Source organism: Kogia breviceps, chromosome 4 (assembly GCF_026419965.1).
Source record: "Kogia breviceps isolate mKogBre1 chromosome 4, mKogBre1 haplotype 1, whole genome shotgun sequence".
NCBI lineage: Eukaryota > Metazoa > Chordata > Mammalia > Artiodactyla > Physeteridae > Kogia > Kogia breviceps.
Window position 1 is genome coordinate 136,532,681 of NC_081313.1, and position 27,151 is coordinate 136,559,831.

Sequence of the window (27,151 nt, forward strand, 5' to 3'; positions counted from 1 at the left end):
ACCCTCAGAATGGGAAAAAATATTTGCAAATGAAGCAACTGACAAAGGATTAATATCCAAAATTTATAAGCAACTCATGCAGCTCAATAACACAAAAAGAAACAACCCAACCCAGAAATGGGCAGAAGAACTAAATAGACATTTCTCCAAAGAAGATATACAGATTGCTAACAAACACATGAAAGAATGCTCAACATCATTAATCATTAGAGAAAAGCAAATCAAAACTACAATGAGATATCATCTCACACTGGTCAGATTGACCATCATCAAAAACTCTAGAAACAATAAATGCTGGAGAGGGTGTGGAGAAAAGGGAACCCTCTTGCACTGCTGGAGGGAATGTAAGTTGATACAGCCACTATGGAGAACAGTATGGAGGTTCCTTAAAAAAACTACAAATAGAACTACCATACGACCCAGCAATCCCACTACTGGGCATATACCCTGAGAAAACCATAATTCAAAAAGACTCATGTACCAAAATGTTCATTGCAGCTCTATTTACAATAGCCAGGACATGGAAGCAACCTAAGTGTCCATCAACAGATGAATGGATAAAGAAGATGTGGCACATATATACAATGGAATATTACTCAACCATAAAAAGAAATGAAACTGAGTTATTTATAATGAGGTGGATGGACCTGGAGTCTGTCATACAGAGTGAAGTAAGTCAGAAGGAGAAAAACAAATACCGTATGCTAACACATATATATGGACTCTAAGGGAAAAAAATGTCATGAAGAGATTAGCGGTAGGACAGGAATAAAACACAGACTTACTAGAGCATGGACTTGAGGATATGGGGAGGGGGAAGGGTGGGCTGTGATGAAGTGGGAGAGTGGCAGGGACATATATACACTACCAAATGTAAATTAGATAGCTAGTGGGAAGCTGCCACATAGCACAGGGAGATCACCTCTGTGCTTTGTGACCGCCTGGGGCGGTGGGATAGGGAGGGTGGGATAGAGGGTGATGCAAGAGGGAAGAGATATGGGAACATATGTATATGTATAACTGATTCACTTTGTTGTAAAGGAAAAACTAACACATTATTGTAAAACAGTTATACTCCAATAAAAAAAAATATTAAGTGGGAAAATACTAATGGAAACACTAAGAATCTGGAGTATATCTACTCCATCACTGTTCAACACATGCTTGATAATAATAGCTTCCTCTTTAGACACATGTACAGCGTGGACAAAAATCATAACTGAGTAGTTGCTTACATGGTACAAACATAAACAAAAGAAATACTTTATACAGATTTATCAAAGATTTCTGGCTGTTCGTATATCATATCTATGTGTTTTTAGTAAATAACAATAAGAGAAAGATCAGTATGTAGTAATCAGAAAACTAATAATTAAAAAGCTAAAATTTTATATGGACAAATTTACACATTGTAAACAATGACCAGCTCAGTAAATAGATTGCAGTCACAGTAAATCATGTTTACTAAGCACCTATTGTTCATGTGAGGTTTTATATGTTATCTATCACACAGATCCCCTTTGGAGATATACGTTATTGTATATTAAACATGAAAAACTAAAAAAAAAAAACACAACATACCAAAACTTAAGGAACTATATAGCAAAAGCAGTGCTGATAGAGGAATTCATAGCTGCCCTGGCCTACATTTAAAAATAAAGATGTCGGGCTTCCCTGGTGGCGCAGTGGTTGGGGGTCTGCCTGCCGTTGCAGGGGACACGGGTTCGTGCCCTGATCCGGCAGGATCCCACATGCCATGGAGTGGCTGGGCCCATGAGCCGTGGCCACTGAGCCTGCACGTCTGGAGCCTGTGCTCTGTGGCGGGAGAGGCCACAACAGTGAGAGGCCCATGTACCGCAAAAAAAAAAAAAAAAAAAAGGAAGATGTCAAATTAACAACCTAACTTTATACCTTAAGGAACTAGAAAAAGAAGAGCAAATAAAACCCAAAGCTAGCAGAAGGAAGGAAATAATAAAGATTAGAGTAGAGATAAATGAAATAAAGAATAGAAAAACAAAAGAATTTAATGAAATACAGAAAAAAAGATCAACAAAATTTGGCTTTTTGAAAATATCAACAAAATTGACAAACTTTTATAATTAAGCTAAGAAAAAAAGAGAGAAGACATAAATTACTAAAATCAGATATGAAACTGGGTACATTATTCTGACCTCATAGAAAAATGATTATAGGATAATAATAAATAATTGTACACCAACAAGTTAGATAACCTAGATGAAATGGACAAATACTTGAATTACCAATACTGCCTCAAGAAGAAATAGGAAATCTGAACAGGTGTATATCAAGAGATTGAATCAGTAATTAAAAACCTCCCAACAAAGAAAAGCCCTGGACTAGATAGCTTCACTGGTGAATTCTACCAGACTTTTAAAGAATTAACACTAATCCTTCTCACATTCTTCCAAAATATATAAGAGGGAACAATTCTAAAGCCAGCATTACTCTGTTACCAAAGCTAGAAAAAGATATCACAAGAAAGAAAATTACAGAATCAACAAAATACTAGCAAACTGAATCCAGCAGCATATTAAAAGGGTTATACACCAAGACCAAGTGGGATTTTCCCCAGGAATTGTAAGTGTGATTCAACATCAGGAAATCAATCAGGGTAACACATTTCATTAAAAGAATGAAGGAACAAAACCATCTGATCATTTCAATTGATGCCGAAAAAGCATTTGATAAAATCCAACACCTTTTCATGATAAAAATCAATTCCTGATTTCAAAACTTAGCAAACTAGGAGTAGAAGGGAACTTCTTCTATGTGATAAAAGGCATTTATCAAAAACTGACAGTTAACATCATACGCAATGAAAAGGACCAAAAGCTTTCCCCTTAAGACTGGGAACAGACAAGGATGTCTGCTTTCACCACTGCTGTTCAACATTGTACTAGAAGTTCCAACCAGAGCAATTAGGCAAGAAAAAAAGACATCTAAAATGGAAAAGAAGTAAAATTACCTCTTTTCACACATGATACTATATATGGAAAATCCTATATATGGAAAATCCTAAAGAATCCACAAAAATTTATTAGAGTGAATGAATGAATTCAGCAAAGTTGAAGGGTATAAGATCAATATACAAAATTCACTTGTATTTCTGAACACAAGCAACAAGCACTCAAAAAAGGAAATTGAGAATGCAGTTCTTTTTACAATAGCATCAAAAAGGGTAAAATACTTAGGAATAAATCTAACTAAGGAGATGCAAAACTTGTAAACTGAAAACTATAAAACATTGCTAAAATAAAGAAGACTGAAATAAATGGAAAGGTATTTGTGTATATGCATTGGCAGATTTATTATTAAGATGGCAATACTTCCCAAAGGGATTTACAAAATCAATACAATCCTTTTCAAGATCCCAGCAGCTTTTTTGCAGAAATGGAAAAGCTGATCCTAAAATTTACATGAAATTGTAAGTGACCTGGAATAGTTAAAACAATCTTGAAAAAGGAAAACAAAGTTGGAGGACTCACAATTCTTGACCTCAAACTTACTACAAAGCTACTTTGTATCAAAAATCATGGTATCAAGAGAAAGAGACAAGCCACAGACTAGGAGAAAATATTTTCAAAAGATGTATCTGATAAAGGACTGTTATCCAAATATACAAAGAACTCTGAAAATTCAATAATAAGAAAATGAACAACCAGTTAAAAATGGACAAAAGATGGGCTTCCCTGGTGGCACAGTGGTTGAGAGTCTACCTGCCAATGCAGGGGACGCGGGTTCGTGCCCTGGTCTGGGAAGATCCCACGTGCTGCAGAGCGGCTAGGCCCGTGAGCCATGACCGCTGAGCCTGTGCGTCCAGAGCCTGTGCTCCTCAACCGGAGAGGCCACAACAGTGAGAGGCCCGTGTAAAAAAAAAAAAAAAAAAAAAAGACAAAAGACCTGATCAGATACCTCACCAGAGAACATATACAGATGACAATTAAGCATATGAAAAGATTCTCCACATCATATATCATTAGGGAATTGAACTTTAAACAACGTTGCAATATCACTATACACCCCTCAGGATTGCTTTCCCCACTACACCATGATGCTTCTGTAGGTATTCATTTTCATCCATGTAACCTTTTACGATTACTCTTTTTTTTTTCAATAAATTTATTTTTTTATTTTTGGCTGTGTTGGGTCTTCGTTGCTGCATGCGGGCTTTCTCTAGTTGCGGCAAGCAGGGACTACTCTTCGTTGTGGTGCGCGGGCTTCTCATAGGGGTGGCTTCTCTTGTTGCAGAGCACTGGCTCTAGGCACGCGGGCTTCAGTAGTTGTGGCATGCAGGGTTAGTAGTTGTGGCTTGCGGGCTCTAGAGTGCAGGTTCAGTAGTTGTGGCACACGGGCTTAGTTGCTCCGTGGCATGTGAGATCTTCCCAGACCAGGGCTCAAACCCATGTCTCCTGTATTGGCAGGCGGATTCTTAACCACTGTGCCACCCGGGAAGTCCGGGATTACTCTTATCTTTACTGATCCTTTTGTTCTCCAGATATAATACTAACTTGTTTTTACCACACCAATATAGCCATGTGATGTTTGCATTATAGCACACTTTAGCACATATCAAGTATATACTACCTGGATTTTAGATTTTTTTAAATTAAATTCTCCACCAAACCTTGTGTAATATCTTGCCTATATTGAGTCCTAAAAGAATAGTTAGTAGGTGAATTGTTCCTAGCTGAAGAGAAGAAGGCTTTGTGGAGGAAGTAGATTTGAGCACACCCTTGAAGTATTTGTGGAATCCAATGGATGGAGAGATCTAAAGGTGGAAGAGCTATGGAGCAACGTCATAGTAGCTGCAAGTACAATGCATTCAGGATGTATATATTAAATTAAAAATGCCTGAATGAGGATGTGGCAGTAGGAATGGAAAGCTGAAACGTTTCAGAAACTAGGTCTCATATTTGTGATATTAAAAAAAATGTGGGAGCATGAAATGAAACACCCAACTTGTCTTGGGTTTTGCTAATGAGCATGGTTATTATGCTTATATTATCTGTCACTAGATGGAGTCCATGAGTCCAGGCAACTTTTGGTTGGACTTTTCTACATTACTCTTCCTATGATTCCTGTTCTGTGCTTTTGGAGGGTGGAGTAATTAATACTTTTCAAAAAAAAAATTGACAAATGGGTTTGAATGACAGAATTTTTAGATTTGCCTTACAAGAAAAACCATTAGTTTGTAAAACAGCAAAGTGATCTTTTCAATTCTTCACATTCCCACACTCCAAATTTTTTTTTGGATAAGATCTCTAAAAACCACAGTTTAATATCAGTTCTAAATCTTTCTGGTATTGAGTGTTTTAATATAATTAATTATTGAGTGGGAATTTTAAAATTAAGTTGTTATCCTCTGTTCGACTGCCCTCCCCCATCCCCAAGAGCTCTTGATTTCAACCCAGTTATACACTTCCCCCCACCTCCCATAAATTTTGCTTCAAATACTAGTAAGAACAATTGTTACACTGCTTACTAAGTGTCAATATTTAGCACAGCACAGCAGGTACCAGCATTTCTAAAACCTTACATGGTATAAGGCATCATGAGTGAAAGGCCCAGATAAGTAATTTCTCTTTGTCAAGTAATTTTTCTTTATCAAGGCTGCCAAAGGTAAGAAACCTGAGGCTGATAATAGGTAATAGTTATAAGCTTACTTTGCCAATTGTTTTATGTTGGGACTAGGCAACATGTGGATGAGTACATGAAGTAGTTGCAGAAAGTTATCTTGGGAGCTCTCTAGGCCCCAGTTAAACTTGCTCAGTTAGTCGGTATACAAAGCAACATGTGGACAAGTTATGATTGAATTCCTTTTTTGTCTTTCTGCTACAGCACGTGCCCTTATAGTCGGCCTCCTTTTGGCTATGGAAATTTTCCAAGTTCAGTGCCAGAATGCCTTGGTTATTATGAAGACAGTTACCAAATAAATGAGACTATGTTTTCAGCTTTAAATAGAGACTATACTTTTAGAGACTACCCAGATGAACGTGCTCACAGCGAAGATTTTCGGAGTTGTGAGAGCATGGATGGGACCTCTTCCTGTAACAGTCATAGCCACGGTGGGGAAGAATACTTAAATCCCATGCCTCAGCTGGACACTGGAGCCTTGGAAAGTGTCTTCACAGCCCCAACATCAACTCCCTCTAAAGTCCAGCAAGTCAATGTCACTGACAGTGATGAGGAAGAAGAAGAAAAAGTGCTCAGGAATTTATAATTATAAAACAAATATGTACAGAAAATAAACATTTCTTAAAATATATTCTGGGTCACTTGATGTGAAAAAAAAGCACCTAGAATGCTTTGCTGAGGCTTTTCAGCCATGATCTGAGGAGTCAAAACCAAATGCAATTTATGCCTTCATAAAGTTTTGATTAGTGAAACTGGAATCCTGATGTTTCATCATAGGAATATTTAAGATATGAAGTAGTTTATTTTTATGGCTGAAATTTGCATCAGCATATATTATCATTACTTTATCTTGGAACATGCAAAACACTGAATCCTCACAATTATATGCGAGGGGAAAGGGGGTGTATAATCTGGCATGACAAGTGTGATTTGTATTTTATCTCACGATACATTTATTTTTCTTTATATGATGTTTTGTTTGGTGTTTATGTAGTACATGGATGTTTCAGTTTTTATGTAACATTTTGAAAATATTTTGATAACTTTTAGTAGTAAATTGGGACTCAGTTACTAAATTTAATTTACACTAATAACCAATTATAAGTTGCAAATGTGTTTTAATGGAACCTGAGTAATTCCTTCAGCTAAATTAGTCATTTCTGTTCCTAAACATTTTCATCATCTTTTTTGGATATCTTTTTACATTTGGTATGCATTGTTCTACTTTTGTTATAATTAAATAAACATAGAGAAAATTGTTCTTGTTGGATGTTTTCTGTTTGGGAGACAGAAATAAGCAAAATGAGTATTGTTCAAATGAGAATGGGTTCCATACCACATGCAGATATTCATTTTTACCTAATAGTCTCTAGAATTGTACAGATCCTATTAGCTTACTTGAAACTGTATGAACAAAGATGGTGTGCACGTATTATGATGCCATTTCCAAACTCTTTACAGATGTGTACCTATGACTTAAGCACTCCCTAAATGGAAGAGCTCTTCCAGATTTGGTTCAAGCAGCTGTCTTTAAAACCATGGAGTTCATTTACGAGCACATGGAATTTGTTTAATTCACAAAGAGCAAAAAAATCCTATTTGCGATGTGGCCTCTGGGTAAATGCCCACTTATGGATGGAGAGAACCATATTAGAACAGGATCAGAACCACCAGAGTTGGGATCAGGGTAAAAGAGATCTACAAGACACAAGGTGAATTGATGATCAGAAATAGCCACAAACCAATACACTTTTCTCTCAATGATCTGTATAATTTATGCAAATTGAGATCTTTTACTTAAAACTGCTTGGAAATTATGTGTGGAAACCTATTCTAAGCTTCCAACTTCTTCCTTTATTAAACCTGTTCCTTAAGCAAAGGCTGTTACTGTATGATACATTTCATCAACCATATACTTCATTGTATGTAACATTTCCTCTTCCCAATAAAATTTTTATTTTCACATTTTATATTTATTATTACTCTGTGCAATATCATTTGAATGTGGTTAAAGACCAAAACTTGAATTTCTTGGTAGAGAATAAACATGTAACTTCACATTGGAACTACAGCACATTTGATGTCTATACCATGACATGTCTACACCATTGTATGTGACAGTTTGAGCCATTGTATCCCATTTCATTTTAATCACATCTTAAAGACTGAACTGGGTTGTTTTTTTTTTTTTTTTTGGTGGTACGCGGGCCTCTCACTGTTGTGGCCTCTCCCACTGCGGAGCACAGGCTCCGGACGCACAGGCTCAGTGGCCATGGCTCACGGGCCCAGCCGCTCCGCAGCATGTGGGATCTTCCCAGACTGGGGCACGAACCCGTGTCCCCTGCATTGGCAGGCGGACCCTCAACCACTGCGCCACCAGGAAAGCCCTGAACTGGATTTTGATCACAGACCTTATTCTTTTTTTACTGAAGTATAGCTCATTTACAATTTATACTAGTTTCAGGTGTAAACAGTGATTCAATGTTTTTATAGATTATACTCCATTTAAAGTTATTATAAAATACTGGCTATATTCCCTGTGCTGTACACTATATCCTCATAGCTTGTTTTATACATAGTAGTTTGTACCTCTTAATCCCCTATGCCTATCTTGACCCTCTCCCATTCCCTCTACTCACTGGTAATCACTAGTTTGTTCTTTATCCTGTGAGTCTGTTTCTGTTTTGCTATAGTTGTTTGTTTTATTTTTTAGATTCCTCATATAAGTGAAAACATACAGTATTTGTCTTTCTCTGTCTGACATTTCATTAATAGGGAATTTCCTGGCGGTTCAGTGGTTAGGACTCTGCACTTCCACTGCAGGGGACATGGGTCCCTCCTGGTCGGGGAACTAAGATCCCCCATGCTGCATGATGTGGCCACAAAAAAAAAAAAAAAAAGACATAATACCCTCCAGCTCCATCCATGTTGTTGCAAATGGCAAAATTTCATTCTTTTTATGGCTGAGTAATATTCCATTGTGTGTGTGTGTGTGTGTGTGTGTGTGTGTGTGTGTATCTTCTTTATCCATTCATCTATTGATGGACACTTAGTTTGCTTCTACATCTTGTATTTCCCAAAATTATTTGACCAAATATTGTCAGAATATCTAAAAGGCCTGAGTTCCAACTAACACCTTTAGAGAAAGACTGCTCTTGACTTTCTAAATTTGATAATTCAGCTACTTGAAAGTTGGGACTAAATCTATTTTCAGTCTATTTGCAGTGAAAAGAATAATGCTGCTGTGAACATTGGGGTGCGTATATCTTTTCGAATTAATGTTTTCCTTTTCTTTGGATATATATACCCAGGAGTGGAATTGCTGGATCATATGATGGCTCTATTTTTAGTTTTTTGAGGAACCTTCATGCTGTTTTCTGCAGTGGCTTCACCAGTTTACATTTCTAAAAACAGTGTACTAGGGTTCCCTTTTTTCCATGTCTGTGCCAACATTTGTTATTTGTAGACTTTTTGGTTATAGCCATTCTGAGAGGTGTGAGGCAATATCTCCAACAGACCTTGTTATTATAGACAAATTCGTTGGGGGAATCCCTTTGTAAGGCAGTGGAATGATATAGAGAATAGTTCAGTGCATCCTAACTATCTGTCTTCAGGCTAATCCTTCCCCAATCTTCATTTTAATGGCTGTTGAGTCAGGGCTACTCTTTTAATCTTCTTCCTTCTCTCCCTTAATGCTGGGATCAGAAGTCAGTTTAGATTGTTTACAGATCCACAATATAATTTGAGCTGGGAAATATGGATATCTCTTAGGTGAAACAATATCCAATAGCAGTTAAGCATGCCTAGCTGCAAATGCCCGTATCTGCTCATTTATAGCTCTTCAAACCACTGTTAGCTCTGAGTAGAGACCTAGAGACTAAACAAAAACCCTGCCCTATTGGAATGAATTCATTCACCTCTCCAAGTCATCGAAGTGAAATTCTCTAGAGCTTGAAACCACAAGCACTTTCTAATAGGTTTCAAGGCCTTATTTGTTCTTATTGTAAATTGGAGGTAACCATATTTGTAATAAGAATAACTTCCTTTCAAAGTGTGTTGAATGTCACTCAGACTGTTCTGTGCTTTGGACAAATCTGCCCTTCTTATTTGCAAATAAAAATTCTTTTCACTGCAAATAGACTGAAAATAGATTTAGTCCCAACTTCAAGTAGTTGAATTATCAAATTTAGAAAGTCAAGAGCAGTCTTCTTCTAAGGGTGTTAGTTGGAACCCAAGCCTTTTAGATATTCTGACAATATTTGGTCAAATAATTTTGGGAAATGTATGCTGTGTCCCCACCTTGGAGAGTGCCAATGCCTACTGTCTTTGCAAAGCTTCTCAAAAATCTTGACGTGAAGAAATATATTGAGCTCTGTTTATCTCAGTGCTCCCCTACCTGAGCGTGAGTATCCTTTTTTCTTTTAACATAATGTCTACTAACAGAATTCACTCCGGAAAATGCTGCTTATGGCTGTTGCTTTGGTTTTCAGTCGTTGGCTTCACATATGGTTTTCTGCATTGATCGGAAAAAATCCTTAAATCGTTTACTGAAAGAAGGTGGTGACTTAATTAAACTGTATTCTGCTTTAAGTATCTGATGGTCTTAAAAGACAGAAGAACTGAAACCTAGAATTGTTATAAATTTTGACTGTCCACTAAACTGACTTTTTAATGAAAGTTGATATTGCACCCAAGAATTTGAGTGGGCAAATGTGCTAAATTCCCATATAAGTGTATTTTTCACAGTGAAAACCAGCTGTCAGAAGGATTATTCCTGAGCCAAAAATACAAGCTACTTTTGAAAGTTCCAGTTTGGAAATGATTTCAAAATGAAATTCTGGGGGATTCTATGCATTACTTGCAATATTTTAAAGTAGTATAATTTTGATGTGAACAGCGTAATTCTGAAAAATCTGTCCTACATGTTAGAACAGACTCTGCTGAGGAACATCCTGTTCTAGCTTTCTGAATCATCTTAACTTTTTAGGATTTTAGAGAAATTAGTTTCACAATAAAACTACTTTTCTGAAAACAAGTATGGAAGGAGTTACTTTCTAATTCTACTTGATGAAAAATTCCACATCCTCTAGACAGATTTACCCTTTATCTCTACTTTCCTCATTCTAACTGCCTGACCGAACCCTACATGTCTCTTTTCTGATGGGTAACACACACAAATCTTAGTAAACTTTTCACTAAATGATGAATGCTTGCAGGAAAAAGGGGGAGATGGAGATGTAGGAGGAGGACCATTTGCTGCACCTTAAATCCCTGGCTCCTCTGAAACCACTTCAGGGAAATGTTTTATTTCTAAAAAATAATGAACAGCATTTTATATGTATTCTTTTTCAGAGGAAGATCTTCCAAAAGCTATGTTCGTGCCTGTATTCCCTGGGACACTGTCTGTGGAGGCTGATAACCCCTCCTGAAAAGGGTCTTTTTTTTTTTTTTCACTACGCGGGCCTCTCACTGTGGCTCCGGACGCGCAGGCTCAGCAGCCATGGCTCACGGGCCCAGCCGCTCCGCGGCACGTGGGATCTTCCCGGACCAGGGCACGAACCCGTGTCCCCTGCATCGGCAGGTGGACTCTCAACCACTGCGCCACCAGGGAAGCCCCTGAAAAGGGTCTTTTAAGCTGTGCATAATTACATGGGTCACAGGCAATGGAAAAGTATGGGGGTGACCAACTGTCCTAGTTTGCCCAGTACTGAGGGGTTGCAGGGGTGGAGGTCATGGGACCTAGGACCAGTGATAAAACCAGAAAATTCCTGGGCAAACAGATAAACTGATCATTCTAGTGAATACAGTGAGTATAGAATCAACTGGATCTATGCAGATCTATGCTTATGCACATTGTGCAATGCAGATGTAGAGTTTGAAATGACTGCGCTTCACTCACGAAGGCAGATTATGGCTGAACTTGTGCTGGGCCTATTAGAAAGGCGTGGAGTAAGTTACAGGATACATGGGGACTGTAAGAGAACTGGAGATACATAACTGTTAGTGCCTGGGTTGCTTTTATTAGATAGCTTCAAGTTTTTGCTCAAAGACAAAAGAAAAATGATCAAAGCTGTACCTTTTAGTGATATTTCACTATATAAGCCAGGGGGAGAAAACATTTTTGTGAATATGGAATATTTGTTTTAAACTTTCTTACTGTTTCCCCAACAATGATAGTGGAATATTGGCCAGAGTCCTTAGGACAATGCAAAGCTGGGCTGTTTTGGCACACATAATATTCCAACTCTATACATTTTTAAATGTCTCTGAGACACTAGATATGGTGGTGTTTTTCAGATGTGGTCAGTGCACTGCTTCCAACAAAATGATCTGGGGTGCTTGTTAAAAATGCAGCCATTCCCTAGATCTATAGATTCAGAATCTCTCTGGCTAGAGCCTGGGAATATGCATTTTTAATAAGCTCCTCAGGTGATTCTTAAGCACTCCTACCTTTGACACCATGTAAAGTTTGCAAGACATTTAAATTTTTGTTATGAAAACAATTTAACTGTACTAAAGGGAATCTTCAGGAAGAAAAAACCTGTAATCCATCCAATAATTGTTTTTATTTTATGATGGTCTTTCTATATTTGCCCATATACACACATTTTTCACACAGTTGTAATCACAACACATACACAATTTTGCATATACACAAAGTTGCATTTCCTCAATATTATATCATGAGCTGTTTTTCATACTCTGTAGCTTCGTAAGTGATGACTTTTCATGTTTGCATAATATTGCTTCAGGCAGATGTGCCATAACTAATTATATGAAAGGGTTAGGTTTGCAGTTTCAGTAATTTGTCCTAGTAAATTTCAATGATGAGATTTCAGAGTGAGCACTCTTACAGACTAGAGGCTTTTATATGAGAGAAAAGTAAATTTTTAACTAGTTTAATCCACTATAAGTTTGTGCCTTCTGTCACATGCAGCTGGAGCAGATTCTAACTCATTCAGAATTCTTCCCCTCCAGAAAGTTTTATCTAACCCTCAAAGACTTAGTTGTTCCTGCTTTGTATTCTCACAGCACCTTCATTTATATCTCCCACTACATTCTAAGTTCCTTGAGGGCCAACCAGGGCAAGTATTTTAGAAATTAGAAAAATAAATATATGGTGGCCAGCAGACACAGCCCTGTATTCTCAGTTTCAGTGACTAGTGGAATTCATAAGCTGCCTGACAAGCACTGCTTCCCATGATTGATTGCCCATAAGAATTAACAGTGAACTTAAAAAAAAAAAAAAAGCAACAACAACAAAAATTCCTGGATCTCCAGAATTTGAATATTTGAGGATGGGAACTGGGAGTCTGTATCTTTTTAAAAAATAAATGTATTTATTTTATTTATTTATTTTGGCTGCGTTGGGTCTTTGTTGCTGTGCGCGGGCTTTCTCTAGTTGTGGTGAGCCGGGGCTACTCTTTGTTGCAGTGTGCGGGCTTCTCATTGCAGTGGCTTCTCTTGTTGTGGAGCACAGGCTCTAGGTGTGCAGGCTTCAGTAGTTGCAGCACGCGGGCTCAGTAGTTGTGGTTCATGGGCTTTAGAGCGCAGGCTCAGTAGTTGCGGCGCATGAGCTTAGCTGCTCCATGGCATGTGGGATCTTCCTGGACCAGGGATTGAACCCGTGTCCCCTGCATTGGCAGGCAGATTCTCAACCACTGTGCCACCAGGGAAGCCCCAGGAGTCTGTATCTTTAAAATGCTCCCCAGGTAGTTCTGAATCCCACCAGGCAATGATTCACAAAATGGCATTTGGGAGCTATGGTACAGCTTCAGGATTTTCCTCTCACCAACGTTTCATTTTTCTCTCTGTCTTCTTCATGTTGCTTTAAGAGTCCATAGTTCAGTGAATTTCCAAGCTCAATTAAAGTCATTGTTGAGCTCTCTTTAATTTGAGAGTGGCTCCTAAAACATAAAGGAGTAGAGAGAGATTGACCAGGAATGTTTTTACACTAATAGTAAATATAAGCACAGAAATAATTTTCTTTTCAAAGCACTTATCACCAAATGTAATTATCTCATTTATTTGTTTCGTTGTTTATTTTCTCCCCACCAACCATGGCTAGAAGCTTCGAGAGAACAGGGACATTGTGTTTCTTGCTTGACGAATTATCCCTAATACCTAGCACTGTGCCTGCAGTGTATTGCGTGTTCAATAAATATTTGTTGGATTAATCAATAGATAGAAGCTACACTTTACTGAACACCTGCTATGTGCAACTGTATCTGGTATGTTATGGGATTATCTCAGTCTTCATAACAAGCTTGTAAATAGTTGTTTTCTTTATTTAACCAATGAAAAAACTGAGGACTTAAAAAGAAGTGAAGTGACTTATCCAAGTCCACCCACCAAGTGAGTGGAAGAAACTGAGACTCAGGAACAATTGACTTGTCCCACATCAAACATCTCTGTGGAGGAGCAGAACTCAGGTCTTCCAGGGAACAGTTCAACTTTGTACAGAAATAGAGTGCATACATTGGTAGTTATGACGTATTCAAACATTTTCTTAAAATATCTGTGATATCATGATTTATAACAATAAATGCAGATTTGGTCTTTGTCTCTGGCACAGAACTTCTAAAACCCTTGGAATCTCCAAAGTGATCAGAGAACTAGGAACATCTTTTTTTCTAATGGTTGGTCTTTGACCCGGGTTCCTGATGCTGTGCTCCTGAAACCCTTGTAGTTTTCTGGGTGATAGGAGTGTCTTTGTTCTGATGAGGTGACTCTGGGTGGGCTCCTGGATGACGGCTGGATGAGTGCTGGTCAGCCACCAGAAAGACCAAGCCATGATTAGAAGCTTGGAATTTTCAGCCCCACCCCCCATTCTCTTGAGAAGGGAGAAGGGCTGAAAATGGAGTTAATGATCTATCATGCCTATGTGATGAAGACTCCATAAAAATCCCCAAAGTATGAGGTTCAGAGAGCGTCCAGGTTGAATATATGAAGCTGCTGGGAGAGTAGCATGCCTGGAGAGGGCATGGAAGCTTCATGCCCTTTTCCCTATACTTTGTCCTGATGCATGTCTTCATCTGGATGGTCCTGACTTATATAGTTTATTACCGTGTATAATAAACCAGTAATCTAGTGAGTAAAATGTTTCTCTTAGTTCTGTGAGCCACTCTAACAAATTGGTTGAATCCTAGCAGAGGGTCACTGGGAAGCTTCATTCTATAGCTGGTCAGTCGGAAACACAGGTGGTAACCTGGTGATATGACTGGTGTCTGAAGTAGGGTGGAAACAGTCTTGTGGGACTGAGTCCTTCACCTGTAGGGTCTGACATTATCTCCAGGTGGATGGTGTCAGAATTGAGCTACATTGTAGAATACCCAGCCAGTGTCATAGAGAATTGCCTGTTGGTGGTGTGGGAAGTGCCCCCCTGCCCCAGGTTGGAATTGGTGATCAGAACCATTTCAGTGCACTAAAATGAAGCCAACTTTTCTTTGTTCTAAATTTCTTTTTATAAGAAATTTTACTCTTTTCAGTGAATTAGGAAAACACAGGAAAGCCCCAAATCCTAGAAGACTATCCTCCCATAACTTTTCTGTGCAAATATAGTTATGCATATATTTTTTCTAATTTTAAATATATTCATTGTTATTTCATGCTTATATATGAGTAATAATGATTATTATAAAAATTTATAGCAGTGAACACACTAAAAAAGTATAATCACTGTAATTCAGTCATTCAGAATTAATCATAGTTTATCAGTCATTTTGTTTCATATATTTTTGCAGACTTTTTCACACATACACACAGTTACAAAAATGAGATCATAATAGTACTTAAGATACAATTCCCTCTTTCTTTTAATGTAATATGCCATAAACAGTTTTCCATGACACAAGATTTCTTCCACATGATTTCCAAAAACTTTTTATTATGAAAAATTTCAAACCATATAAAAGTAGCATAGGACTTCCCTGGTGGCGCAATGGTTAAGAATCTGCCTGCCAATGCTGGGTTCATGACTTCTGGTGACACCACAGGTACTTACCTTAGCTCCTCCCACATGATAACATGTTTGCCATTGGGCCTAGTCAAGGGGTCAGTGCAGCAGGCCAGCCTAAGTCTCCCACACAGCTTTTGTTGGGAACCAAGACATCTGAATCATTCTGGAACCTCTAAAATCTCAGTTCTTCACCAGAAGATGAAGCAGCGCCTTCTCCACTCTGGTTTGTAGGAGAATGGAGGGGCAATCCCACCCCACTTCCAGCCTGGGAGTGTTGAACTCTTGTCATATAATGGTGCAAGCCTGTAACAGCCAAGATAGAGCAAGTCAACTTCTGACTCCCCTTGGCCTGAGAAGACAGTCCAAAGCACTGATGAAGACAGAAGCACTTCACACTTGCAAGGGATCTTACTGAGAAAGCAAGAAGACCAAGCAGGTGACTTTAAGGAGCTGGGAGAAGTGACTCGAGCAGAGGGGCAGAGGCGCTGTGCTCTGGCTTCTCCAGTCTTGGGTGAGACCCCACCTTGCACCAAATGGGCAGAGGTCGGAGTAGATCTGGAAGTAGGTAAAGATGCTGAATATAAACAAAAATGATAATAGAGCCTACTGATTCAGGACACTGAATTCTCTGCCTTGAGAGGAACTTTGTAACATTCCAGCCTTGTTTAGCTTATCAAACCTGGATGGAGCAAAAGCCCCAGGATCCACCCACTCCATCAGAAACAAGTCTGAATAAGCCAGGTACTGTCCATCAGATACCCAGGCATTTTGATGGTTCAGTTCCGACTGCCAGCCAAATGTAAATCGAGAACTCCAAGTCATCCATCATGCTTTAGCCATGCGTGAGGTTAATACCCTGTCTTTGAGAAGCACACAAAGGGCCATTTGAGTAGGAAAGTCCCACCTAATCCCACTGAAACACATAGCCCACATTTGGATCATCTTTCTGAACAGCATCTTGGTTTGGAAGGCACAGCTGTCACTGAGATCCCTGAATACAGCCTGCTGTTCTCTGTGGAAGTGAGAGTAGACTAGCGTGGTTAACTTGAGATGCACTAAAGCCCTCCAGACTGCCCCTTCCTCCTGCTGGGAGCCAGATGCTGGTGTTTGCCATAATATTCATCTCTGCTTGACAGTGGGCAAAGCTGGGTAGTAGCTGAACTTTTCGTAGGACTTTAGGAATATCAGCACCCCTTTCAGGGGTTTGGTTCCACTGAACCAAGGCACAAACGGGCTCTGCTTCACACTGGAAAGTCCCCTCCGGAATAAGCGCTCAGCACTTCTGTTTTCTGGGAGGGTGACGATTAGGAGAAGCGGCGTTCTCTGACTCAACCACCAGAGCGTGGCTTTTGGTGAGTTCCATGAAACATGAGACATGGATCAAGGACAAAGCTAGAATCAGGTTTATGCCTCTAACAGCTGTGGTTTTCAAATTGTTTCAGATTGCAGAAGTTCAAACAACAGCTGCAGATTTATTCCTTCTTCTTGGGATGGGAGGTGATGGGTGCAAATACAATGGAAGCACAACTGCCATGACTATTTTCTATGTCAGTAAATCCCAAGTCATGCCTTGGGTTCTGTGAAATAAGATGGAAAGTTAGTGATCTGCTACAACCTAACTAAACTGAATACATGTTAGGTACCCCTAACCCCTATGACTTTCCAAATTCAGATTAATATTTTCACTTAAAGATGCCCCAGACTCTTGGGGCTCTAAGAGACCTTAAAGTTATGTAGTCTACATACAGTAATGGCATGGTCCTCCTGTGTCAGTCCTCATTTGTCTGTCCATGACAGACAGATTGCTTTCTTAAGGACAAACACGTTTTAAACGCTTTTGACACACACTGACAAATTCCTCTCCAATAAAGCTCAAAGCAGGGGGCCAGCAGTATCTGAAAGACTAAATTGTACGTTTTTTAGCAACTTCACTAACGTGAGATTTCATTACTTCTGTTGTTCTTTTATTCTCCTGCCTGTATGGTTTGAGTGTCGAAATGGAAAATAGAATTCCCAAAGGCAAAACCACAGTTTTGCAGTCCCCGTGGTAAGAGGCATGAGTGAACACATAATAGTAATGAATCAACATTTACTGAATATCTACTAAGTGCCAGACATTAGGCATTAGCTCACAGGGTTCACAACGACCCATTTTGTAGAGGAAGCACAGCAGGGCTGAGCAACTTGCCTTATGCGACACAGGGACCAAGCTCAGACCAGTCTGATAAGAGTCTGCAGATCAGCCCATTGCCATGCTGCTTCCACATGGTCACTACAAATAAATATTCATACATAGGTTGATTAATTGGTTGTTTTCTCCTGGTAGGACAGACCTGAGCAACTCAGAAGGGAACAGCCATAAGAATGGGCTAAAAATGCAATCCTAGTTTCCCAGTCAGTCCTGACTGGAATAGTCCCAGCGGATTTCAACAATGTTGAGCTGAGTTTGAGGGTATGACCTGAGGTAGTATTTTTATTAAGGATTTCTTATGACTGGAAACTCTAAGAAGGAAGCTTGAATTATCCCATATAAAAATACAGCCATCTAAGATCATCAGTGGTATTTCCTTTTTATAGTGTGTGGTGCTAATAATAACCCCAAACTCCTCAACCCAACTTTCCAGCTTTTTAAAAGAACAGTACTTACGAGAATGTTTGAATGCTTGTGATTGGCGGGATTTATTCCATCCAATGTTTCCTGTGGCTTCGCTGAAGGAGAAGGTAAAGGATTCAGAGTTGATGGCTATTGCAGTCTCTGTTCTGCCCAAGGACCTGTGAGGGGCCCCTGGCTGCTGAGTGAGAGCTAGAGAGAGAGTGAGGCAGAGATGTGAGGCCAGAGGAGGAGCAAGGCCGTGAGGGTTTTTATGGAGAACTCAGAACTAAGTCAGATGATCTGTCCTAGGTTTAGGGAGGTACGTGGAAAAAACAGACCCCTTTCTCCATATTGTTATCCTTTGGGCAGCCCTGCTCCTGCCGGCCCAGCACTCCATGTCTGACAGGACCTGAGGAGGGACTGCAACTTCTATGAGTGTGAAAGGTCTTGGCCAGGTGGAGAGTGATTGATAAACTAAATAATTTCTGGAAGGTTTCCGGCCCATGCCAACTCCACGTCTTCCACAACAAATCTACCTGAGGAGGCCCTCTCCCTGCCACAGCGCCTGTGGAACAATTCACCATGTTTTAAGGTTCTTTTTAAAAAAAATTTCTGGAGGTAGAGTTTACATATAGTGATATGTGCCCATTTTAAGTGGACAAATAGCTCAATAAATTTTGACAAAAGTGTGCACTAATACAACCACCACCACAATCAAGATTTAGAAAATTCTTACCTGCCCCTTCCAAGCAATGCCCACCCCCCAACCCCCAACCCCAGGCCACCACCGATGTACCTTCTGCTGCTGCAGCTTAGATTTGCCTTTTCCAGAATTTCATTTACATCGAACCACGGAGAATGTAGTATTTTGTTCCCGGCTTCCTTCATTCGGCAGAAATTTCGTGAGATTCATCAGTGTTGTTGTATATATGAATAGTTCTTTTTTGTTGCTGAGTAATATACTATTCTATGGATGTACCACAATCTGTTTAGCCTTTGAGTTAGCCATTTTTTGATTATTATGAATGAAGGTTCTGTGCACATTCATGTAAAACTCTTTTTGTATGTGCACTCATTTCTCTTGGGCAAATACCTAGGAGTGAAATTGCTGTGTCATAGAATAAGTATATATATATATATTTTTAATATTTATTTAGTGGCTGCGTCGTGTCCTAGCTGCAGCATGCAGGATCTTTCATTGCGCCGCGTGGGCTCTTCGCTGTGGCGTGCGGGCTCCAGAGCATGTGGGCTCTGTAGTTGTGGCACTTGGGCTCTCAAGTTGTGGTGCACAGGCTTAGTTGCCCTGCGGCATGTGAGATCTTAGTTCCCCGACCAGGGATTGAAACAGGGTCCCCTGCATTGCAAGATGGGTTCTTAACCACTGGACCACCAGGGAAGTCCCGTATATTTTCAACTTGATAAGAAACTGCCAAACTGTTTTCCAAAGAGGAATGTCTGAAAGTTCCAGGTGCTTCATCACATCCTCCCCAATGCTTGGTATTGTCAGTCATTTTAAATTTAGTCATTCTCAGGGGTATAAAGTCGTATCTCACAGTGGTCTTAATTTGCATTTCCCTGATAACTAATCATGTTGAACATCTTTTCTGTGCTTGTTATCCATTCATGTATCATCTTTTTCAAACCTTCTGTCCTTTTAAAAAGATTGTTACCTTCTTTTTATTCTGGTTGCAAATCCTTTATCTGATATTTACATTGCAAATATTTTCTTCTAAATTATGGCTTGCTGTTTCCATTTCAAGTGTCTTTCGAAATGCAGAAGTTTGGTGGGTTTTTTTTTTTGAAGTCTAATTTTTCATTTTTTTCTCCTATGGTTTATGCTTTTGTATTCTGTCCATGAAATCTTTGCCTACCTCGGGGCTGTGAATATATTCTCCTGTGATTTTTTCTAGAAATCTGTAGTTTTAGCTTTACTTTTAGCTCTATGATTTATTTCAAGGTAATTTTTGTATACAACGTGAGGTAAAGGCCAAGATTCGCTTTTTTTCATGCAGATATCCAGTTGTTCCAGTACCACTTATTGAAAATATAGTTGTTTTCTCCTTCTGTGCAAAATCTGCTAAACATAAATGTGCATTTACTTCTGGTTCTGCTACTCACCAGCCTCATGACCTTATAGAAAGACTTAGCCTCTCTGAGGTTCCATTTCCTTATCTGTAAAATGGGATAATAGCACCTACTTCTAGGGTACTTTTTTTTCCTTCAAAGAATTTGTATAAAAGATTTGCCACTGTGCCTGGCACAGTAGGTCCTCCATAACTGTGGACTGAACACTAACATCAGTTATATATACAAAGCTGTTGACCATTGCTAAAGCTCTTTTGGATATATTATTTGGTATGATCTTGTCCGATTCTTCTGTCTCATGCTTTAAGACCCTCTAAGAGAAAGAACTGCAAGATAGTCATCCTTGCACTTCATCTGTACTCAGTAGAAGTTGTAGGTGTAATTTCCTGAAGGTCAGAGACCGTGTTTACTCTACTTTGCGTTCTCTCCTGGTACCTAGGCAGTGCTCAGCCACACACACTAGGTGCTCGGTGGTAGTGTGATTTCGTTTAGTGGGACAAGAATATATCTAAGTTCTTCTTGAAATCAGTCATGTTTCCAGTCTTTTCTCTCATCTCTCTTTCCCTCCCTAGAGATCTCATGGGTTCTGAACCATCTTTGATGATCAGCCTGTGACTCCCACATCCTACCCTCTGCCTGGCTTGCTTCCATCCTCCCTTGCATTTCCAGCACCCTCACACTCAATATGTCTGAAACCACATGCACTGGCAGTATCTGAATCAAAGCTCTTTTAGCTGCAAGAAGCAGAAACTCACTCAGATTAACTCAAGTAGAAAGCAGTGTTTATTGAAAGGCTGCAGGAGGACTCTTTCACAAATGAAGGGCGGGGGTCTTGCAGGAGAGCTTCCTTGACTTGAGTGATCAAGGACAGTCTCATAGAATAACAGCATTTGAAACAAAGTCAGGCCATATTTGAAGAGGTGAACATGGTGTGAGACGTCTTTTCCAGTAAATGGAACAGCTTGGATAAATTCAAGAAGATAGGAATGTGATACTTATTCTTGAATACTGCTTGGTACTGTGGTACTGTGGTTATTTGGGAATCCAACTCATTTTTCCAACTGGATTCTGAGTATTAACCTGATCTTATATCTCTTCATATTGCTTTAGGACAAAATAATAAAGGTTATCACAACCACCATCATCATCATTATCATCATTACTACCACAACTATTTATCCAACATGTGATGTGCCAGGTACAGCACTAAATTCTTTTCCACATTTTTTTTCCAATCCTCAGAGTACCTTTGAATTTTATAGCTGAGAAATTTGAGGCTTAGAGAGGTATGTTCTTTAACTTGACCAAAGCGATTATTTAAAAGGTACAGGGGAGAGACTGGAATCCAACCCAGGTCTTGCTCCCAAACTCCCTTAATCTTGAACTTTAGCTTTCAAACATTGTCTTAACTCTTGGCTTGCTTTTTTTTTTTTTTTAATAAATGTATTTATTTAATTTATTTATTTTTGGCTGTGTTGGGTCTTCACTGCTGCGCACAGGCTTTCTGTAGTTGCAGCTAGCAGGGCTACTCTTTGTTGCGGTGCACGGACTTCTCATTGCAGTGGCTTCTCTTGTTGTGGAGCATGGGCTCTAGGTGCGTGGGCTTCAGTAGTTGTGGCACATGGGCTCAGTAGTTGTGGCTTGCAAGCTCAGTAGTTGTGGCTCGCGGGCTCTACATTGTAGGCTCTGTAGCTGTGGCGCACGGGCTTAGCTGCTCCACAGCGTGTGGGATCTTCCCGGACCAGGGCTCAAACCCGTGTCCCCTGCATTGACAGGTAGATTCTTAACCACTGCGCCACCAGGGAAGCCCTTGGCTTACTTTTTGAATGAAAAAGGCTCTATGTGATTGGTATTGGAAATTGCCCCCACAGTCATCTATAACTATTAAATTATTATTAGTGCAATCCTGAACTAAAGATCTTTGATGATGACTTCATTCATCACAAAAGATTCTGGCTCTTTGAAAATGACAGAAAAATCATTATTTCTTCTGACCAGCCCTTCTTCAAATGGGATTCTAATCCTTAAACCTTGCAGGAATATTGACACTGGGAGGAAGTAATTTCTCAGCCCCAGTTAGCATTGCTAATATTTGGGCAAACAGCTCCTTTTAGAGTTGTTTCCTTGGCTTGGCTTTTTGCTTAGAGAACTTTGGTTACAGAGAACACAAGAGAAGGGCTTTGCAAATGATACTGATCAATAAGCTTCAAGAGGCAGGGAGGATATGATGGGTTTAAGTGGTCCCTGGCTACCCTCCCTGAGCCAAACGCACTTTCAAGGTATCTAAAGCAGTGGCTTTTTAAAACCCAGGTCCCCTAATCAGTGAAGAAGACTACCTTGTGCATTTGTTGCACTCTCTTTGAGAGGGGATCTTCAAATCCTCTCATCTCCAGTCTGAATCATGGTCTCACTATGCCACGGAAATTACTCACGGTCTGTTAAAGAGGAAGTGGGGCCATGAAGGGGGACCCTGGCCCAGGAAGTAGTATGAATCATTCCAGTGGGGTGTGTGGGGCACCACCCACTGTTGGCATTACATCCAAATTCTACTCTGCCCTCAGCATCCCCTCACCCTGCCTGCTCTGGTGATCTAACATAGAGCCTCATAAATCTAGCTCTAAGTTGGATGCTAACAGCAATTGTTTGTATCTGTATAACTCTTTGTAGGGTGCAATGCATTTTGAATCATTTATCGATCCTTCCATCTATTCATTCATTCAGTAAATACATACTTAGTAATAATAGTAATATTATGGGCCCACCATAGGACAAGTATTGTGCCAGATATAGAGGCTATAGAGATAATCAAAAGAGTCAAACAGTTTTGGTCACTGCCATCGTGAATTTGATAGTCTAGGGGAGTGTTTTGCTTTTTTTAAACCTAATTCAGTGAAATTCAGTTGAATTGTGATGTAAAAGGTATTTCTTACTGAGGATCATGGTCAAAAACATGGAAACACACTGGTTTAGTGGAGGCTTTTATATAAGATTCCTCAAAGTATCCTCCTCACAGCCACTGGAGAGTTCATGAAGGCTAGTGCAGGAGAGAGAAAATATTATTAATTATTCTTGCTTATAGTGGTATCCATTGGGTATTGCACCTTGCAAGGTAAGCAAAGGTGATCAAACACATTGGTCCTTGCCTTCAATTCTTTTGGGACTCCCCATTATCCTCAAGGCTCAGATACCTTAGCCTGATACAGAAGCCACTTTTGGATGATCTGGTCTCTATCTCTCTGGCTCCCTTCACCTCTGTCCACATCACTCCCTCCCTCCTCCTCAGACGCCCTCCTGACCCCAGATACCTGGAAACACCTCTTCACCTTGGAACATTCAGCCTAAGCATCACTTCCTCTGTGCCTTTGACGTGCTCCTCCAGGCAAAATTGACTGCTGCTTCTCTTGTGATTCACTGTCACCTTTCTCATCCCGCTTCTGTTCATGGCACTCTCTTTCCTTTGGGAAGATTCCCCCCCAACTCTCCATGTGGTGCTGATGACAGGCAAGGCTCATAGAGTGACCTCATGATCCTGGCCTAGAACCCCATATTCTAGCGATCACAGTTGGTCCAACTACGTTATATAACCCAAGCAGGGCCAATCACAGCCCATGAGCCTTTTGTGTTAAGGTGGTTCAAGCTACATCTCTAAATGGTCCTGAACATACAGTCTCTAACTTTATATGCCCTTGTTTGTCTGTAGTCTGTCTCCTTCTACCACCCTGTAAATTCCTCAAGGCAGGGACTTCTCTTTGATTTAAATAATATGTGTGTATGAATTTGTGTGTATAAAAGTAGTATGTTCTCTTTGTAGGAAATTTGTAGGCAATTTCTCTATAGAAAATTTTAAAAACACACAAAAAAATTGTTAAACACTTGTAATCCTTCCTCTCCCAAACACACTTTAACACCATTTTTACAATGCAGATACACACAAAACTCACCTTTTACACAATTAGGATATAATTGAGCATACGATTTTATAACTCATTTTTTTCACTTAATTATATATTGTGAAAACTTTCCCATGTAATTAACTATTTTTCCACATGATTTTTATTGGCCATCTATTATTCTGTCAAGTGGATAAAAAGTATCATGATCTATTCATCAAAAATCTATTAGAAATTTAGGTAGCTCCTACTTCTCATTATTATAAAAAATGCTGTGTCTGGTCTTCCCTGGTGGCGCAGTGGTTGAGAGTCCACCTGCCAATGCAGGGGACGCGGGTTCGTGTCCTGGTCCGGGAAGATCCTGCATATCACGGAGCGGCTGGGCCCGTGAGCCATGGCCGCTGGGCCTGCGCGTCCGGAGCCTGTGCTCCGCGACGGGAGGGGCCACGGCAGTGAGAGGCCCGCGTACCGGAAAAAAAAAAAAAATGCTGTGTCTGATTTATGCCAGAGGTGACCCTGCAGAGAATGATATTTTCATTAAATGAGGCTGGTCAATGTGATATCCACATGGCGAGTGTATTAGTTACCTATTCCCATGTAACAATATTACCACAAACTTGCACTTTAACACAACACACACTTATCTTATTTTTTGCTTTTGTTTCTGGCTGTGCCATGTTGCACGTGGGATCTTAGTTCCCCGACCAGGGATCGAACCCGTGCCCCATGCAGTGGAAGCTCAGAGTCTTAACCACTGGACCACCAGGTAATTCCCAACACACACTTATTATCTTTTTTAAAAAATAAATTTATTTTTTTATTTTGGCTGCTTTGGGTCTTTGTTGCTGTGCGCGGGGTTTCTCTAGTTACGGAGAGCGGGGACTACTCTTTGTTGTGGTGCAAAGGCTTCTCATTGCGGTGGCCTCTCTTGTTGCAAAGCATGGGCTCTAGGTACGCAGGCTTTAGTAGTTGTGGCTCACGGGCTTAGTCGCTCCTCGCTGTGTGGGATCTTCCTGGACTGGGGATCGAACCTGTGTCCCCTGAATTGGCAGGCAGATTCTTAACCACAGCGCCACCAGGGAAGTCCCCACACTTCTTTTTTTTTTTTTTTTTTTTTAATTGGCTGTGTTGGATCTTCTTTGCTGTGCACGGGCTTTCTCTAGTAGCAGAGAGCGGGGGCTACTCTGTTGCGGTGCTCGGGCTTCTCATTGCAGTGGCTTCTCTTGTTGTGGAGCATGGGCTCTAGGCACATGGGCTTTGGTAGTTGTGGCACGCATGCTCTAGAGCACAGGCTCAGTAGTTGTGTCCCATGGGGCTTAGTTGCTCCGCAGCATGTGGGATCTTCCCGGACCAGGGATCGAACCTGTGTCCCCTGCACTGGCAGGCAGATTCTTATCCACTGCGCCACCAGGGAAGCCCCCCCATAATTATTATCTTAAAGTTTCTGTAGACAATAGTTTGGGCATGGCTTAACTTGTCCCTCTGCTTCAGGGTCGCACAAAGTTGCAGTCAGGATGTTGGCTAGCGCTGCAGTCTGATCAGAGGTTCAATTAGGGAAGAATCTACAAGCAAACTCATGTGGTTATAGGCAGAATTCGATTTCTTCCAGGCTGCCAAATTCAGGGCCTGTTTTTGCTGCTGAGAGCCTGAGCCCACCCTCACCTCCTTGCTGCATGGTTCTCTCTATGGAGTAGCTCACAAGATGACAGGTTGCTTCTTCAAAGCCAAGGAGAGAGAGAGAGCGAAAGAGAGAGAGAGAGAGAGAGAGAGAGAGACTCCTTTGAAGTCGAGTGTTACAATTTTAAGTAACAATCATGTACACATAATCACATATATCTTATCACTTTTGCCATATTTTATTGGTTAGAAGCAAGTCACCAGTACCACGTACACTCATGAGGAGGGGATCACACAGAACATAAACACCAGGGTGGGAATCATGGGACTGCTCTAGGCTCTGCCTCAGTGAGGGTCCCAAACTTTCTTGATGCATGGAACATTTAATGTCTCAGTCATTTTTTTCATGGCAGCTCTAGGCCCAAATACAAATACCTAATAATTCTGTTTATTAAGTAGCTAGATCCAAACAACCTAGTGAATATTTATATAATACACATAAATTAAAAGAAAAAATAACATTTTATTTTACTTTTAAGCAACCACAATGTTTGCTAATGAACTTGTGCTCCTATTGGGCACTGCAGAGCTTATCATTTTGTTAGAATCAGATTGAACACCATTACTCTCATCTCTTGATTTCAAAAATTGCAAAAATATGATGTCATTGAAGGGAACATAGTACAATTTAATGATGAAACTGTTAACTACTTCAGGTTAATAGTTTATACGGTACCCAACAGATACCACTGTGCTTCCTTCAAAAATGTAAAATATCCCATGACACCCCTGTGAATTCACTGTGGCACCCAAGGTACCACTGTGTACTTGGTACACAGTTTGAGAGCCATGGCCATATGGAAAAAATTTCCTTGACCTCTACTTCACACTATAAACAAAATGAATTTCAGATAAATTGTAGATCTAAATATAAAATAAAAACAGTAAAGCTTTTAGAGGAAAATATAGGAGAACATTTTTCTGATCCTGGGGTAGGACACAGTTTCTTGAATAGGACTCAAAAAGTACTAACCATAAAAAAGATTGATAAATTTGGATATATTAATATTATATTAAGAATTTCTTTTCACCAAAAGTGAGTGAAAAGGCACTTCACAGAGTGGAAGCAGATATCTACATACATATATCTGACCAAGGGCTTGTAGCCAAGAAGTTTAAAGAACTCCTGCAAACCAATAAGAAAAAGACAGACTACTCAGTAGAAAAATGGGGAATAGACTTGAACAGACTTTTCAGAAAAGAGGATGTCCAGTGGCCAATAATCATATGAAGAAGTTTCAACCTTGTTAATCATTAGGGAAATGAAAATTGGAACCACAATTCGATACCACT

General features: G+C 40.0%; 1 protein-coding gene across 2 annotated transcripts in view; it reads left to right on the forward strand.

The window, feature by feature from the left end:
* SOX30 (SRY-box transcription factor 30) overlaps positions 1-7,624 on the forward strand; it is a 45,481-nt gene extending 37,857 nt beyond the window's left edge. Inside the window, exon 5 of one of the 2 annotated variants that reach the window (XM_059062931.2) lies at positions 5,860-7,624. In XM_059062931.2, coding sequence (XP_058918914.1) covers positions 5,860-6,241 — 382 coding nt within the window. In that variant the 3' untranslated portion in view covers positions 6,242-7,624. The remainder of the gene's footprint in view (positions 1-5,859) is intronic. The other variant, XM_059062932.2, reaches the window with a different exon arrangement.
* The last annotated feature ends 19,527 nt before the right edge of the window (positions 7,625-27,151 follow it).